This window comes from Argentina silus (genome assembly GCF_951799395.1).
Source record: "Argentina silus genome assembly, chromosome: 8".
Classification (NCBI taxonomy): Eukaryota; Metazoa; Chordata; class Actinopteri; order Argentiniformes; family Argentinidae; genus Argentina; species Argentina silus.
Window position 1 is genome coordinate 2,781,898 of NC_139662.1, and position 18,859 is coordinate 2,800,756.

At 41.8% G+C, this 18,859-nt stretch overlaps 1 protein-coding gene and 1 long non-coding RNA gene across 2 annotated transcripts; both read right to left on the reverse strand.

Moving 5' to 3' along the window:
- Positions 1–408: 408 nt before the first annotated feature.
- Positions 409–15,055, reverse strand: esyt1a (extended synaptotagmin-like protein 1a). Its single transcript, XM_083675503.1, has 31 exons — positions 14,475–15,055; positions 12,844–12,885; positions 11,151–11,285; positions 10,893–10,966; positions 10,662–10,734; positions 10,374–10,463; positions 10,176–10,231; positions 9,607–9,727; positions 9,119–9,295; positions 8,221–8,303; positions 7,997–8,045; positions 7,485–7,574; positions 7,283–7,378; positions 7,124–7,195; positions 6,935–7,021; positions 6,343–6,492; positions 6,037–6,222; positions 5,657–5,833; positions 5,160–5,242; positions 4,989–5,037; positions 4,750–4,839; positions 4,476–4,571; positions 4,160–4,231; positions 3,944–4,030; positions 3,558–3,704; positions 3,223–3,356; positions 2,861–2,953; positions 2,543–2,674; positions 2,346–2,451; positions 2,106–2,155; positions 409–1,919 (listed from the first exon to the last, which is right to left on the reverse strand). The coding sequence occupies exons 1-31, from the start codon at positions 14,847–14,849 to the stop codon at positions 1,892–1,894; spliced, it is 3,300 nt and encodes a 1,099-aa protein (XP_083531629.1). The 5' UTR covers positions 14,850–15,055; the 3' UTR covers positions 409–1,891.
- Positions 15,056–17,255: 2,200 nt separating this feature from the next.
- LOC310808304 lies at positions 17,256–18,424 on the reverse strand. Its single transcript, XR_014554353.1, has 4 exons — positions 18,392–18,424; positions 18,251–18,277; positions 17,651–17,673; positions 17,256–17,549 (listed from the first exon to the last, which is right to left on the reverse strand). It is a non-coding gene; the product is annotated as an uncharacterized lncRNA (long non-coding RNA).
- Between the last annotated feature and the right edge of the window lie 435 nt (positions 18,425–18,859).

Sequence of the window (18,859 nt, forward strand, 5' to 3'; positions counted from 1 at the left end):
AGCATATCTCTCTCTCCTCACATCTGTTTGCAATGAGTTTAGATACAGCTGGATGGATTTTGGGGCTTATGTCAGCACATTATCGCAACCTGGTGGTAAGCCAATGGCATTTCATTTATCAAGAATACAGCATAAACACTGTATATAGACCAATGGTGTAAACTCAGTGTAAAACAATGTCTTTAACGTGGCATGGTTTAATGAGCCTTCAGTAGGCTATGGATAGTCTAAACAGCCTATAGTCTATCCTTTCATTTTATAATTAAATAGTCTCACAGATAATAGGCAAGTGCAGAATATGATTGGAATTATCTTGATATCATGTGAATTATGAATCAGAAGGTAACATTGTATATACAAGTGCAAGCACCAATTTCCTTAATAAAGAAAACAAACAACATGTGATTTTGAAACTGTAAACCTTTAATCAAACAACTACAAAGCTGACATGTGAAAAGCATTATGTTAAGCTCAGCAGTTCCTCTCTCATTTTCCTATCATACAATATCGCTACTTCAATCATTTGGCCTCCAAACAGTTTTCAAGCCTTAGCAGTGAGGTGGCAGCACACACAATTGTCTTGCTACTTACAGAGGTTCGGGTCATGGTCTTCTATTAAGTGTTTGGTGTCAAACAACTTTGAACATGACACTGAGTGTGTGATAGCAGGATCCAGATCATTGTTGGCACAACAAACACATACTAACACAATGCTGCCTTGTAAGAACACCTAGCCTACGCATGGTATATATCTCATACACTGACAATGTTCTCTTTACCAAATAAAAGCACAGTGATTCAGACTTTGCAATACTGTATATCTTACATCTCATTTTCAGTGGCAAATGTGAGGGTCTGGGTCATAATAATATTACAGTACCAATGAATTATAAAAGCAACCTTCAAATACATTTGGTTAAAACATACAAAACTTCTTCATTTGGAACATAATCAACACAATCACATAAACACTATTCGAAATTTTCTCAAAATATTGTGCACCATATTGTAATACATAAGGCCAAAATGCAAACATATAAAACTATAGTAACAGAAGGAATTGATGAGTTAAAACATTGTGTTTAAAACCCAAAATCACTCTCAGTTGTATGGTCATTGATGAACATCCATGGCTCATCCTTGGTATTGATGTAACCCCCCTGTTTATAAAGCAAGTTCGATGCAATGCAAATAGAAGTTTTGTTTCGACAGACAATAAAGAATCTAATCTAATCTAAAATACAGTGTAACTCATGTCTACCCATTGGTCACCCTGAGGACGAACAAAACAAAACAAAACACTGGTCATGTCCTTACATTAAGTGGGTGTGAAATGAAACCACTTCTCTCAACTACCCTCAGAGAACACAATTGTTTCAACTGAGTACACCCAAAATGATTCTCCAATATGAGAATTGTTCAGGATTTTTGCTGCCTATGCTGTTCTCTGGAATTGATGAGACATTAACACACATTAAAATAGATAGGAAACATCACAGAATGCGATCATAGCACAAGGCATTGTGGAATGTATTACAAAGGACCCATAATCAAAAGACAAAGTGCTTTACTTTTCAACATAGATTTCTTTCTATTTTTTTTGCAACTTAGTTGCATCAATATCAAATATCTATTCAGCTAAAATATTCTAATGAACACCTTGCCATAGATATTCTGTACAGTGCCTTTGTAACACTGCAGTAATATGGAACGATTCTGTTATTATAGGCATTCACATTACTGATGAAAGTGATATTGTTGGGATGATATGTCAGCATTTCTACAGTGGTGGTCCCATTGCATATAAGCTGAATAAAGACAGAATAAACAGCACACAGATGTGATGGTAAATGTAAGGTGTCATTGCGCTCTCGATCCCAGATCCTCTTTTCTAGTTAGACTCCTCTGCCAAATCGTACCTGAAAAAGGTCAAAGATAGGACATCAATCAAAGTCTGTATATCAAGTACACAAATACCAAAAACTCCAAATGCTGTTGTGTAATATGCTGTGTTATATGCATATTCTGCTACCAAATCACAGCAATTTAGATAGCAAAGAAGTTACAGTTATGTCCCAGCTGGGGTATACAGTTCTGAACCTTACCATTGTGTGATGCCGTTCTTGAGGTCAATCTGATCCAAGTCTACCTGTAACTGAACACAACAGCAAAAACAGAGGTCAATTCAGATTGTCCTATAAAATGATTTACAGAGAGCAAAGCCTATATTATCACATATACTACAGTCACTGGGGAACTTTGTCTCAAATTTGTTCTTTCTTTTTTAAAGGCCAGATGGTGATTTTACATACAGTACATAGTTTACAATACATGTATGAGCTTACCTTGCCAAGGAGATCTCTCTCTCGGCTCATGAATGAGACACTGTTTTTCACCGACAGATCAAGTCTTCTCTGCATGGACTCCTCGAGGGAGAAGTCAAAATCAAACCTGCGGAAACAGAGAGGAAAAGATAGATATACTGTACAGCACAAGATACTAGTGTTGCATGTAACATCTTTCTGGTCCCCTCCTTTCTCACCTCTCATTGAACTCAGGATTAAGGTCTCTCTTCTTGATGTTGGTCTTTCTTTTAGTGGTCCTGTTCTTGTCAGGCAGTAGGATGAAGGAGACATAGGGGTCTGATCCATCCTTGGCACAAGCTAGCAGACCCCTAGGCACACAGAGAAGGCACACAGAGCATATTACATGACTAATCAACAGATAGCAGCACAATGCTCACTGATTCCAAAAGTAGACACACAATAGCTCATTGAAACAGACATAGCCTTGGCCTCTATAGGCTAGCGAAATGCACAGCTGGTGGGTCAGTGCAGGCCAAGGGTAGTGGGGGACTGACCTGCAGGAGTGGACCGTGATATACAGCCTGTTCTCCTCTGTAGAGTAGCCAATGGACAGCTTCACCTGGCCAAGTCCACCAAGCTCGCCACCCCTGAGGAGACACAGTCGAGAAGAGATTTTACTTTATATAGATTGGGACTTGATGGATATACTGTAATATACAGATCACCAATTATAGAGGTCAGCCTGTATTGTAGACATAAACCAAAATTGCATAGGATGTTAGACATTATGTTTCTATGGTGAAGGACAGTACACTGAAAACACAACATGTGCCATGCTAGGCCAGTTGGACATGAGTTCTCTCTGTACAGTAGTGTCATAAGAACACAATGGGGTATTGATTCCAGTGTGACTCACGCCTGTGAGAGCACAGCCCTTAGACGGAGGTCTGGATTGGTTGAATCCCATCTGGGGATGGCATGGTCCCCCTCCTCACTGCCATCACTATCCCCTGAACCCCCACGGCACACCGCCAGCTGGGTGTCCAAGATCTGTTGCACAAAATGTAATTTAGAATTCAGCATGGCATGTGTAAGTGGCAGTCGAATGATTAGCAGGTTAGAATACATTTGAAATGTAAGAAAGGGGTGTTCAAAGCAGTAACCACAGTGCCATAGGGAAATAATGATGTTTTGGCAGAATTGACATATGAGAGTGGTGAGTTTCATACAGTAAGTGTTGGTGTGAGTTACCTTGAGAGAGGCCCTCAGTAGGATCTGACTCTCCAGGAGAGCACCATCCAGACTGAGCCAGCGGTCCAGCACCAGCCCCTGCTCTGACAGCACATCTCTTAGAGGCAGTACCACAGAACCCAGAGCCTGGCCCCAGCTGTGGGAGAGCTGTACACATAAACGTACACACACACACGCACGCACGCACGCACACACACACATACACAAAGAGAGATCAGAGATAACATAGAGCACCAGACTGTGTCCGGTCCACTGCTACTCCCAGCACTGAATCGGCCCATTGAAAGGCATAACAATAGAAGTAAGCTAAAAACATGCTAACATTTTATTAGCAGTAAAAGGAAGTCCATACATTAATATAAAAAGATATTGAGATTTTCTCTCACCTTCACTATAAGGATGTCGTCTATAGGGTCACGAACAAGGAAGTGAAAAGCTTCATCCCACCGAGGGGACGTAGAACGCTCAGCAACCTTGGAAAGAGGAAACCGAAGAGTTAAGGCAAATTTTGCTAACTTAATTTTGGTCGCTCTAATACAAGTGAAAATGTATATTTGTAATACAGTGGACAATCAGGCTAGAGGATTAAGAGGATGTACTACCTTGGTCCGGTAAGACGTGCCCTTGAGAGAAATCTCTGCCCCAACTTTAGGCTCATTTCCACTCTTCTTCAACTGAGAAAATGCAAAAAAAAAAGAAAAAGAAAAGGTTCACGTACAAATAGCCGAATCAAGATTCAAAAACCCAACAAAATTAGAAGCAAATAATGAAGTGACATAATGTTGTATACTCTTTGTATATGGACATTGAGTATATAGTAGTGTAGACTGAGAACTGGACAAAACCACTCTTCAGAATATAAAACACACAGTCACTACACTATGACACCACCAGGGGGCACCAGACCCATGGTCTTACCGACAGGCCGTGGGCTCGCTCCATGTACACAAACAGCACTGCAGCAGAGGGAACTGCCTTGTTCTGGTATGATTGCTGCGACTGGAACTGCAGAATCTGAATGAAAACACATAGACAGGACCAGCCTTTACACTGAGACACTGGTGAAGAGAGAGAGAAAAAGAGAGCGACAGAAAGAGAGAGAGAAAAGGAGAGAGAGAGGGAGAGAGAGTCAGAGAGTCAGAGAGATAGAGAGAGAGAGAGGGGGGGGCGGGTAGGAAAAGAGTGAACTAACCTGTTCCAATCTTGCAGTCTCAGAGAGTCTGGGCAGCCACTCCAATATAAGGTGAACCCGTCCTGACTTCACATCATTCAGAGTGTACCACTACAACAGTGTAACAACAATGTAAAAACAGTGTAACAGACACATAATTCAGAGTGTACCACTGCAACAGATATATATGTACTTTATGTAGCACCACAGACTACATGGAAAGTAATAGTTGCAATGAGGTAGATGAGGTAGAACCTTACCTGATCAGTGAACTGTGAAATGATGAGGTCTCGTAGGTTTATCTTGAACCTGCAATCACACGATTTATGTAAATCAAATCATTTATGTATTTCCACTGAATACTTGCTACTCATCCAGGGGCACCATGTTGTCAATCATCCTCTATGACAGTCACTTCCTCCCTCACTCACCTGCCCAGGAAGTCGTCCTGATCCAGGTCTTTATCGTACAACTCAAACTGGACCTCCTGACCAGGCAGCTGGGTCATAATGACCTGGTGGAACACAACACATACAGCACATACATGTTGAACTCTTGCACCGCACTCCACATGAGTTTTCTCAGCACCTGATCAGCCAGAGGAGGATGGGTCCCCCTTGGAGTCTGGTTCCTGTTTATCCTTGCCCTATGTTTTTCTTTGCTTGGCGTATTGTTTGTATTGTATTTATTGTTTAGAATGTTTCGTGTAAAAAGTGCTATACAAATAAGTGAGATTGATTGATACAGGACAGGGGACTGTTTTAATGAGGCTGTGCTACATGTATTCATGCACATTCTAGAGTGTAGGAGGAACAATGACATGGAAATACATTTTTGAGAAGAATGAAGAATGTTTGATGTTTAAAGAATAACCATTGTGAAGACTTTACATAGCAGTGCCCTGAATCAGTGTTTGCTGTACTGCTACCTCGTAGAGTTCGTTCCAGGTGGGATTGAGGTTCTCTTTGATGGTGTGACTGCGGAATGTTATGCCCCCGACGCGGATCTTAACGTAGGGGTCACTCTTCCCCTTCACCATGCCCCCCATGAAGTTGTCCTTGGCAATCAGATTCTGGGCCTCCACCAAGTGCATACGCAGCACTCCCTGCAGACAACATAGGACAGAGGTCTCTTTATTGTGTGTGTGCGTGTGCGTGTGTGTGTGTGTGTGTGTGTGTGTGTGTGTGTGTGTGTGTGTGTGTGTGTGTGTGTGTGTGCGTATGTGTGTGTGTGTGTGTGTGTGTGTGTGTGTGTGTGTGTGTGTGTGTGTGTGTGTGTGTGTGTGTGTGTAGTAGAACAGCATTTTACCTCAGTGGCAAAGTCAGAGTCAGGGGTAGTCTTCTGGGGTCGTGTGGGTTGAGGTTTAAACGCCCCAGCCAATCCACCGTGAGCAGCCTCTGATGTTGTACCCCCCTCCCCCTGACCTGGCACTGGGGCTGGAGGTCGTGGAGATATGGGGCTTGTAGGAGAGGCATCCTCATTCAACCACAGCACCTGGAACACAAATATAGCTTTTAGATGAGCAAATGTCAGACACCTAAAAAAGACCAGGACAGTGATAATGTGTGTGTGTGTGTCGGGGGGGGGGGGGGGGGGGGGGGCTCCGTGACCCACCCTCAGGACAATATTGATGTAGATGCGGCTGGCTGGGCCAGAGTTGTCCAGCTGGAACCACTGGTCCATGGTGAGGTCAGGGCTGGCCAGCAGGTGGGACAGATGGATAGTCAGACTACCCAGAGACACGGCACGATCATCATCTTTCACCTAGGAGACAGTGAGGAGGAGAGAAACAACGGGGGTATGATGATTGACACAGGGGACATGTAGACAGCAGCATGCAGGCTATGATTTACGTATAAGGGTGGTCTGAAAAAACAGAGAGTATCTCTGCGTCCCATTTCTCCCCAAGTTTGTACTTGTACACTTCTCCACATGGATTAAGCAGCATACAATTGGTATAAGCATGGGCTTGATTTACATATGTCAGTTCAATCACATTCAAACTATGCGTTAGAGTGCACAAGTGCATAATTCAGGAGAACGTTGGAGAAATGGGACGTGGTATACCTGTTAGTGTTGTTAACCACAATGAGCAGGATGCCAGGAGAATCAACAAGGTAACTCCCATGACTGCCAGGATAATATTACCAGTTTAACTGCCAAGGAGACAGTAGGCTTGTGAATGTGAGAGCAGAGGGCTCATTACCTGGATGTCAATGTCCTGTTTGGAAGGATCCTGAATGAAGAAGGTAAAGGCATCTTCCCACACAGGGTTGTTAGTCCCATAAGAGGTCTAGGGATAAGAGAGAGGATACCATAGGTTATGGGTTATAGGATTTACTAGAGCTAGTTAGATGTAATGGTAAGGTGTACAGGTATATGGGTTCATTCTTACCCTGCTCTCTCTGGTTGTATCCTGAACTGACAGCAGGACCATGGGGCTGGGGACCTTATTGCCCCTCTTCATCTAAAACACAACAACCACTGATATATGCTACATACCAACTTGGAGACAGAAGACAGCCTGTGGTCCAAAGCACACTGCAGTACTCACAGGTAGATCTTGAGCACGGTCCAGATATACAGCCAAGATGGCTGCTGAGGGAGGGTCTGCTGTCTTACAGGTGAGATTGTGGTTCCTCTGAAGAACCTGGCCAAATGGAAGGAAAGTTCTTAGGGTATTTAGAGATTCATTCGCATGACCACACTATTTCAGTGCAGAGAACAAAAGTGAAAATTGTGTGTTGTCGATGTACCTCACTGAGTCTCTCAGCAGAGGACAGCAGAGAGAGCCACTCCAGCCTGAGGTGAACACTGCCGTTTGGGACATCCTTCAGATTGAACCACTGTGAGCAGGAGAGGGGGGGGGGATTTAAAGATACAAGCCTTTATGTTGACTGACTTGAGAATGAACCAATGAGAGTCAGAGAGGTTGAAGTGAGATGTCGAAAGCAAGGCGATCACGAGGAGGCACATGGGGTCAGCATGACACCTGCTACATAACAGGATAAAAGGATTTAACCCTTAATCTTAATTCCAGCTCAGTGCCTTTAGCACTATTGCTCTTTTGCTGCTCCCCATTCATGCTCTCATTAACACGCTACTGTTTAAAAAAGGTTATGTTTACATATGTACATTGTCATTTTAACCCTTGATAAGAAAATGCATATAATGAGTCTACTGTATATAAGGAAGACTAAAGTTTGTACATTCATTAAGCACACAGGGTGAAAAACAGTACATGTACATGGCCAATTTGTAAACTCACATCATCTAAGACTCTGGCTTTCTTTACAATATCCAGATCCATCTTTACCCTGAGAGAGAGAGAGAGAGAGAGAGAGAGAGAGAGAGAGAGAGAGAGACAGATAAATAAATAGAAGGAGAGGAGAAGGGACCATTTAAAATGTACAATATAGCATACCAGCATAGAGTGAATTTGTAACAGAGATGGAGACGGTGTAACAAGCACAGAGAGACAGTGAGTGATACCTCCCCAGGAAGTCATCCTGGTCTGGGTCTTTGTCAAACACCTCCACCTCCAACTCCTGACCAGGCACTTCATGGACAATCACCTGACACACACACACACACAAACACACACACACACACACACACACACACACACATATATATACACACACACACACACACACACACACACAGACACCAACACAGACACCAGCACATACAAACACACACACACACACACACACACACACACACACACACACACACACACACACACACACACACAGTACATACATAAACAAACACATATACAGTAGTACACACACAAACAGACAAAATCACAGATGACATTAAAACACAGAGATGTGCAAACAGTGTCACAATAGCTAAAAATAGAAATAACAATAATACTGTTCATGGCCCAAAGGTGCATAGCCAATCAATTTACTATTTTGCTTATCAAAGTTAATGACTTCTCTTCATCCTCACATTCTAATAATCATTTTGCTGATTTGTTTATTTTCTTTGCAAAATACAGGAAATAGTAAAGATAAGGCTAAACATGCAACCACATGCAATCTTCTGCATCATTTAAAACCAGCTTCCTTTTTCTGCAGAAGTAGATAAAATGTTTCCTTTGGAGTGAGTGTGCACTCTCAATGTACACAGAACACTTTACATACCAGTGCCAGTGCACAACTTTTTCAACAAAGAAAAAGCAGTGAATGCAAAGTCTTGTTTCTCAAGTTAAGCATTTAATTAAATGTGCAATAGTATAAATTATTATTAATGTGTTTTAATGTTTTTTTCTAAAAATCATACTTTGCTTTTTATGTACAGTGTCCTTGGGTGTCTTGAAAAGTTAAAATAAATGTTTGCATATTATATATATTTTTAAAATATTGCACCCGCCCCTCACCTCAAACATCTCTCTCCACTGGGGGTTCAGGTTGCTGTCCACATGGTGGGAGGTGAAGATCTGGGTCCCCACACGTAGCACCGCGTAGGGGTCGGACTTCCCATCAATCAAGCCTTTAATAACTGTATCTTTAGCAGTCAGGTCTTCAGCCTCCAGCAGGTGGATACGCACTACGCCCTGAAACACACAAACACACACACACACACACACACGCACACGCACGCACACACGCACACACACACACGCACACACACGCACACACACGCACACACACACACACACACACACGCACACACACACACACACACACACCAGTCAACACACAGTCTAGGGGCAATAGGAGCCCTTTGTGTAGTGTCTCCACAGTCAGTCAGTAGCTATTGTCTATATGTTACATGTGGCATCAGTCTATTTGTTAGGTCTGGTGTTAAATGCTTCAGTCAGCTTGTGTCTGAGACTCTCCAGGTTATTCATATTGCGTGGGTTACCCTTGGGAGGGGGGAGCGGAGCTGCGCAACGTGCAGGTCGGCCACCAGGGGAATAGTGAGACGGTTGGGGAGCACCAGGTAGGAGGATATTGCATCCATTATCATAGTGTCCGACAGGGCACTGTAAATGAATGTAAGGGTGGCATTGGGGACAGACAAAAATGGGAGACACAAACAAACAGAGACTATAGCTGACAACATGAACATGCATAAAACATGATATCTGAAGGGGGCCCATTGGGGAAGAATGTAGTTGGGGCATGGACATCTTCCTTGGAATCATGTTCGAGTGATTTAGAAGTTGAATACAATTAAATAATAATAAATTATTGCCAGGAATCTTTGATATGATGTCCGCTACTAAACACAACTCTGACAATGATTTAATTGTATCATCAGACAAGTATCTACATGTCTCAGACAAGGTCAGTGCCCCGCTGCTAAGTCTACAGTTTTCAGCCCAAGATATCACAAACAGAAAAAACTACAAATCCCATACTGTACATCTTTAAAGTGAATGAAGACCTAGGATCCCCTTCCAGAAACCCAGTAGGATTTGTCTCACTCACTTCAGCCCAGGGATATCCAGCAGGTTGGTCAGCCCAGTCCAGTTGATGTCCAGACTCTGTGAAGGCAGATGAGGGTCAGGAGAGCCAATGAGTGAACAGGCAAAGTGAATGGTAGCACAGCAAAGTGAACACAACACAGACAAGCCGGCAAGCTAAGTGAGTGGTAACAAACAGACAAGACGACAGACATCCACTCACAGGTCTGCGAATGAAGAACATGGTGACGGCTCCCACCAGAGGTATGTCCCCAATAAGGGGTTCCAGGATCACACGCAACTTTCCATGGAGCTAGCAGAGAGAGAGGGAGAGAGAGGAAGAGAGAGAGAGAGAGAGAGAGAGAGAGTGAGAGAGAGAGAGAGAGAGAGAGAGAGAGAGAGAGAGAGAGTGAGAGAGTGAGAGAGAGAAGCGGCGAAGGAGTGAAAATTACGAGAGAAAATCCCATGTCCATGTCATGGACTCTTTCATACTCTATTTTTCTCTCTGTACCTGCATTCCTTTCACTCCTGCTTTGCAGTAGTACTTTTTGATTTCCACGTTGATCTCAACGTCACCAGCATAGCTGCAAGAGAAAGGAGAGGGAACAGGTAGCTGATTCAACGAAAGAATGATTCTGCTGCTGCAGTTGATGAATATGCTTATCTTAAGGAAACAGTTAAGGCTTAGATATCACTTTTAGAGATCTACTTTATAGCGAGAGCTGCCAAGAGCGGTGCTTACCTAACATACAAATCCAGCAGGACCTGTCTCTTGTCGTGCTCTGTGTGAGCCTTCACCCCCACTACCTTCATGGCCTGGAAAAACCACACATGTTGTTATACATAGTAAGCTAACAGATCGATGAGCGGGTGTGTCAGGTTATTCTTGACTGTGGAAAAGTTATAATCATCATGCAAGGATTACACTTACACGATGAGTCTTTGTGTATATGGATACTGTACTGTCTGAGACATGGTGTAGAGTGCATGGCTTTAGTACCTTGTCTCCTAGGTTTACTTTGGTGAAGCTCAGGGTCTGCAGGTGGATGTTGGATGCCCGTATGGTAGGAGCAATGGTCTCTACCAGCAACTTCTCCAAATACTGCCCCACGAATGGCCATGCCTGCTGGAGAATCTGCAGGGAAGAGGAAATATTGTTGTCACTATGTCACCTGGTATACTAATAGACCAGAGATCATATAACATCGGGGGTTTTCTCCAGAATCAGAAATGCACAATAGCAAATTCTTCAAAAACAAAACTGCACAGTTTTAAAAGATGTCCTATTCAAAGTATTGGAGTTGCTGTATTGAAGACAGGCATAGTGTAAAATATGAACTGTGTAAGTATGGTGTGATAAGACCAATAGTAAAAATCTGGAACTAGGTAGACGCTAAAAGTGCAAACGCAGCAGATCTACAGGACTTGACAGTGAACAATGTGACACCCTTAAAGCATGACCCCTAGCTATATCCCCTAGGGAAACCACAACCACAGATTGTGTGCTTTGAGAGTGAGAGGCTATTCATGTAAAGCAAAAACGCAAGCCAGTTCTGACAAGAGAGAAACAATGACCAATTGGCTATTTGAGAACTCTGATAAAGAGAGCCAACTAGCTACATGTATACATTATTCAGTGGGTATCTACAATTGACTGGATTGGTCATTGAAATGAACATAAATAAAACAAATATGCTTGGTCAATGACAAAGCAAAAAAGTGATGTAAAGCTTTTCAATAACTGTATTTTAACTGTACATTTGTACATATCTTTGCCTCTCCTTTGCAGTTCTCCAGTGTGTATTGTATAATCACACTGTCAAGCCAATGTTTGCATAGTGTCAGTGTGTAAGCATTGAGACAGTGATGCAGTCTCCCCATCTCTCTGTGACTCCTTGACCCCTGCCTGCTTGTCTGAGACTGTTGGGTCCTCCTAGTTAATTCTCTATAAAAATGCAAAATGCTGTTGTATTGTGAAATATGCATGTATTGATGGAAATTATAACTGAATAACCTCTCACTGAATCATCCTATTTTTTGCCGACTGTACATATTGTGTTAGATGGGGAAGCTGTCTGTTGGGGAAGCTGAGTCGTGAGGATGAGTCTGCAGTCAGGTCATGCCTCAGGAAGCCTGGAGGAGAATGCTGCTTGCGAAAGATGAGCCCAGCAGATGACGCCCTTACAATCTGTGCTTTGTTGAAGACTTCATTACACTTCGCTGTGAGAAGGGGTCCTTGTTTATTGATATTCATAACCATGCTGGCATTCACTCAGTGAAGATGGTTTTATATGATCTATTGTGACCGCAGGGAATTGATGTGTTCAGTATGGTCTGAGGAGGTACCCTTACACTCCCCCCAACTGCTTCATTACAACACTGGCTGAACAGCACTAATGGAGGTGATGGAGTGGAGCCAGACGACCAGTCTGCTTACAGGCAGGATCTCACACAGAACACACACACACACGTACACACAGCAACCCAGGGCAGTGTGGACACACTGGACACCAGAGAAGGCACTACTTCAGTTGCATCTACCCCATCCAACACAAAGCGACTCCCTGACCCTACATCACCACACCAGCTCTCTCTCTGTGTGTGTGTGTGTGTGTGTGTGTGTGTGTGTGTGTGTGTGTGTGTGTGTGTGTGTGTGTGTGTGTGTGTGTGTGTGTGTGTGTGTGTGTGTGTACCTTGTTCAGCCACTCAACTTTCTCCACATCTGGGAAGTTCACCTGTAGAGAAAGGGATTGGGCAGATTTGAACTTATTTAATGTTAAAATATGGCAGGACAGTGTGACCAAAGTAGGAATTTGGGGAACTCGCCAGATACTTATGAAATACAAATGTCTGTTTTGTAGTCCTGAGCACTGAACTAAAGATATCTTTGTATATCTTCACATTTCAAAACATAACACAACAGCAGGCTCATAACCTTTCCTCCAAACCACAGTCATAAGACCACTAGATAAAACCAATCATGATCCTATGTGTGTGTGTGTGTGTGTGTGTGTAATATCCTGTTTACACACACCACAGAGGTTGTGGGTGTCCTTGGGGTGGGGCTGTTGAAGAGTTTGTTGAAACTGCAAGAAAAAAAAAGTAATCCTCTCTGTCCTTACGTACATATTTTTTTTTTTTAGTACTTCTATTTTATTTTATTTTATTCTATTTTAAAACGTATTGTTGCACTACTCTGTGGCACTGTCACTTTTGCATTTCACTGTATACTTGTATGCACGTGACAAATAAAGAAATCTTGAATCTTGAATATACCCCCTACTCTCTCTCGCCCTCTGAAATATGTTTCTGAGTCATCAAGCTTTTGGCATCAGAAAAGGTCTAAGCAGCTTCAGAGTGAAACAGGAAGTGGTAGAGTCAACAGAGGGACACACAGAGAAACAGCAAACCTCTGAATAGAAACATTCTCTTGTATATTTGTTTACATTTATTAGACACTCCTATCACAAGAAACCTACAGCTCGCCTTCATGTGACTAAACCTCTATTGCCTCTGTTCCTGTTTGCAGACAGTACTGTATGTTCATTTTGCATTCCTAACTGTGGCGTTCTTGATTTTTAACTCATTCCCCAGACACATTACCATAGTCCAAATATAGCAAGGGCCAGATAGACCAACGATTGTGAAGGAGTTGGTGGGGCGTAAGGACAGAGTAAGAAATTCAATGAACAAAAGGTCAGTCATGGATCTTTGTGCAGGTGATGGAGAGGGGGGGGGGGGGGGCAGAGCAGTAAAACACAAAACATTCACAGTAACTCATTCAACATATAATTCTGATGTGTGATATGCTCTAAAGCAAATGTCACCATCTTAGTTTAAGAAATGAAAAGGGCGAAGTTTATTCATATGGTGTACATGTTTTGTTCCCATGGATAGGATCCCCATCAGTGGTGTCGGCTACTTGGTTACTTTGTAAAAATGTAACTTCAATGGTTTGTATGGTAGCTGAATAATATAGGATATCTATATATAGTATATTATACTAAAACTGAATATAAGAACATCATCAAATGTAAGAACATCATCAAATGAATATAAGAACATCATCAAAAGTTTTTCTTTTCTATCTACGGGTAATTACACACTAATAAAGGTGCTTGAAAACCATATGCACTCCATGAAAAATGTGGGGTTGGTGACACAGTATCTTATCTGACATCATCAAAATCTGTCTGAAATAAGACTTCTACTGTATCTGTACCTGTATGTAGGCTAAATGTAGACACATCTGGTTGTCATGAAACAGTGTATAATTTCTGCAGCATTCCTACAGCTTACAATTGTTTTTCTTTTTGCTACTTACCCATGAGGGCAGATCCCGTTTACTCCTAAAAGCAGTTGTAGTAGTGAATTCCCTCTCATTTTCCAATACGTACATAGCCGACTTCAGCCGCATTATCTTCCCGTGCCGACTGTGTTTCCATCCCATGTAGACCAGAAGACCGAAAAGAACCAAACTGATACTAAACCCGAAGTATCCGGCCAGGTAAACGGGCAAAAGTGCACATAGGCATTTTCCAAAGGACCACAAAACAGATACGGCGTGTTCCCCTGGAGGTTTGGGAGGCTGCGTCTCTTCGGGCAAGGCCGAGTCCGCAGCCTCCAAGCCTTTGCCCATACTCGGCCCTGCATCCCCAGCTGGCATCGCAAAATCTTTCTCCATGAAACTGCTACCCATGCAGTTTCGTGTTAAGTGCCTAGCTGGTGAACTAGCTACAAATTAGAAAACAGGATTGTAGTTTAATTTACTCAACATCTACGAATGGCTTATTGAAATCGTATCAACAAAAAAGGAACGTCTGATGAAAACAATGTTATCTATTCGTCCTCTTGAATAAACAGCGCCACGGTGCTCAACGAAACTCTCTTTTCATGCGCGCACTGACAGGCAAAATGTCAGGCTTGTAAGGGCGTGTTTTCTAGGAATCCCTCCTTCGCCTAAAATCATGTAGAAACGTAACCCTAGAATTAAGACTTGTTCTGAAAATAGTAGGAACGCCAAAGCCACAGGGTAGCTCAACGGATCGAGCGACACCCTCTGTAGCCTAACTGAAATGCGCTGTTTTCATCAACCGGCAGTTTTACGACGGCCTGTGAATCTATTTAGAGTTAATTTATTATTTAAATCATTTTAATTCACCCTAGTCGATATTTTTCTCACTGCGACTGACAGCCATGACCGTTATCTTTGAGCGCCTGTATAACGTGGAGTAGAGCAATATGTGCGTATACCCGCGCTCGTGTGTGTTGAGAGGAGAGTGCATGCGTGCGAGTGTAGACAAGCAACGTAGGCTACTGTATTTTCTACCCCTATTTTTATAATAACGTTGTGCATTGTTTATTTATTTTATTTATTTTGTATAACAAACAATTATTAGACTACAAACTTTCAGACAATTATTACAAACATTCAGACATATAAACAATATTTTAACATAGGCCTACAGACATAGTGACATCATTTTATTTATTTTTTATTATTTATTATTCTAAATAGCGAATCGTAGATATTTAGAGTTGACGGAATTTTCTTATTGTAATACATCTGACCAAGAGACCCAATTAAACACTTGTGGCAATTGAACCGCGAGAAAAATACACTAACGCTTTCCACCATAAAACCTGCAGCTCACAATAGGCCAGACTAAATACTATCTAAGCTGAGCTATCCAATATTTACACATGTGATCTAGTATCCTTGGCTGACAGTCAAACAACATAACAGCCAGGATATAGGGGAACACCCATTTTGCCTTCGGGGCACTAGCCTGTATTGAGGGAGGATTTATCTCAAATCAATAAAATGTATAATATGCTATGCTTCCACATAAGCAGTTATGTTTGTCCTGCAATTTAGGCTACCCTTCGCTGGGAAGAGGGACGTATATCCTAGAAAACCATTTCACCTAGCAACTAATGGAGGCTAGTTCAAGGTTGTGCTTGTTGCTGTGATACAGCCTCTAGTGTCCTTGCAGAGCATAGACTTACAGCTGCAGAAACGTTTTATGGATGAGACATGAATGGGTTCACTGATTAGTACATTGAATTCTCTCCCTCACAGGTTTGACTTTGTGGCACATGTCTCATTACCCTTTGTAAATATCTCCTTTCAGACTTTAATTGTTATCCATGGGCTGTCAAGCACAAGCTGAATCAAACTGGGGCCCCATGTGTTGTCATTGGTGCACATACTAGAAAACTCTGTTGCACCTGTCAAAGTGATTTGTTTGACTTGTGTCAGTCATCACTAATTGGTGTAGGTGCTCAAGACAACGCCAGGATCTTGTTTCCTTGGAGGAATTTGAATGGTTGGTTGGTGTACATGTTACTGAGGAATGTAATTGTCAATAATCTCTTGTGGTGGTACATATGACTTAATGTATTTATGACTGTACTGTATGTTTGTGTGAAAATGCATTGTATGTGTATCTATATCTCTAACATTTTTATGGTGTCTAATTTATTTTTAGTGTATGATTGTAACAGAAGTGTCTGCATCTATAATTTGTTTTGAGACGCATGTGTCGTTCGTGAATTGTCTGAAATAGTTAATTTGCTGCTGTCTTGTTCGCTTGAAAGAGATTCTCAATGAGACCAGCCTGGATAAAGGTTACATAAAAAATGTATTAAAATAAGAAACTTGTGGGCCTAAATATAACCGAGTAATGGGACACTGGACCAGAGACAACAGCATTGAGCTTCCTTATTGGTGTTATTGTAGTATGCCATCAGTTGACCTTTATTAGCTCATACACCAAATGTGATCACTCTTAAACCTGGTCATTTGATCTCAGTAGTCCCACACCAAGCAAGACATTTGATGTGATGCTATGCTGCTTAATTTGAGTCTAAGACTTTTTGGGGTAATTGAAGAGGTAGTAGGGTGCACACAAACACAATTTCATCCTATACCTGGTCAAACATGGGCATTGAGGTCTTGGGCAAGAGATGAAAGCCTAAAGGTTAAGTATGCATAAGTAATACAAGACTTAACATGAGGGGATAACAAATAAACACATTGAAACTCTAGTTGCAAGGTGCTAATCACACTGTCAGCTGCAAGACAAGTAAACAATTAGACTGCTTTTTTCTTTTAAAACCAAAAACTTTATTGGGAAAGTATAAACAAAAGCAATGGGGTAGGGGTTGGTAGAGTGCAGAACATCCCCCAAGGATGGTCATCTCCCCAAGTAATCTTGACCAAGAAACAGCAGCACTGTCACTTTGTAGCCCGTCATTGGCATGGATGGCCCTGGTCTCAGACTTGGCACATGGGCAATCCTTAGACTCCAGCTGCACTCAAGTGAAGTCACAGCCATGGTGGAGGGAGACAGTTTACTTTGACCTCTGCCTCATCTTTCGCCTCTTGCGCTTCAGCCTGAGAGGAGGGCAACAGATTAGTCAACAGACCCCAAGTCAAAACATATGACTAACTCTCAAGACATGACATTTCACTCAATTTCTGTATCAGATACATACCTGCGCATACGCTTCTTTCTCCACTGAAAGAAAAAACACATTTTTAATTAGGCAATGTCAAAAACAAGACAATTTTACGACCATGAATGACACTATGAATACGCAGTACTGGGCCAGACCAGAGCCATAGACGACTGTTGGACAGCCAGGTTATCTTAAAATCCAAGTCAGAGTATTATGCAAACTCAAGATATGGGTATGGTCCAAGGTGTGCTGTTGTAGATGGGACATTAGTGTCAAGCACAAGCACTAGATAAAACCTAGACTAGTGCAATTTGACAGCTAGTATGTTGCAATGTTCAACGCTTGATTACAGAAATGACTAAGCTGCTAGCTAGCCAGCCGTGTGTCGAATGCAAGAATCCATATATTGAAAAATTAACAAGTTTCAGCCAAATCCTGTCAATCATATTAGTTGAAATGATAAGTGTCATGGCATGCAGTTATAGCAGGGTCTTAATTTACATCGCTTGTTGCATCTTGTGAAGATGCGCTGTTCAATTAGCCAGCTAGCTACTGTAGCTAAACACCATGTTGTTAGCATGTTAGGATAGCAAACAGTTAGGCTATGAAAGATTGATTTCGGGGAGTATTACTCACCTTAGCTCTCATGTCGTGGAGTGGTGTCTGAAAAGATAATGGGGAGAAGAACAGATAAGTCGGATGGCTTTTAATTAGAAAGGATTCGTTTGGATGCGTATTGAAAAACAACACAGCCTTTGAGCGCTGCTTCCTACGTACCTCTGAACGATGGCACCGACTCCAAGAAGGACGTCATCAGTAGACGATTCGGTATTTATACATTATCTTTACGTCATCATTGTTGGACCTTAATGCAATGTGGGAAATTATAGTGCAAAAAACACTTATGACACTTGGTCCTTCAAAGCAGTTTTATGATTACTAATTAAGGTTATTGATAATACCATTAATTTGAACTGATTGTCAATCATGTTATACCCTTGTTCATCACATTTTTGTAAATATTATAACAGTGATTTCCCATGCACTTTAGATCATCTGTATGAATATAATTATGTCTTCAAAATATACATATTTTCCATGTATTGATCTGTAAGACATGCTTGCAGATGACATATTATTAACTGCATCTGTAATCTTATATCATTGAAGTAAAACATGTTGATACATTTTGATGTTAAATTGACAAATTGCAATAACATCAATTAATGTTCTGAATTAAATAAT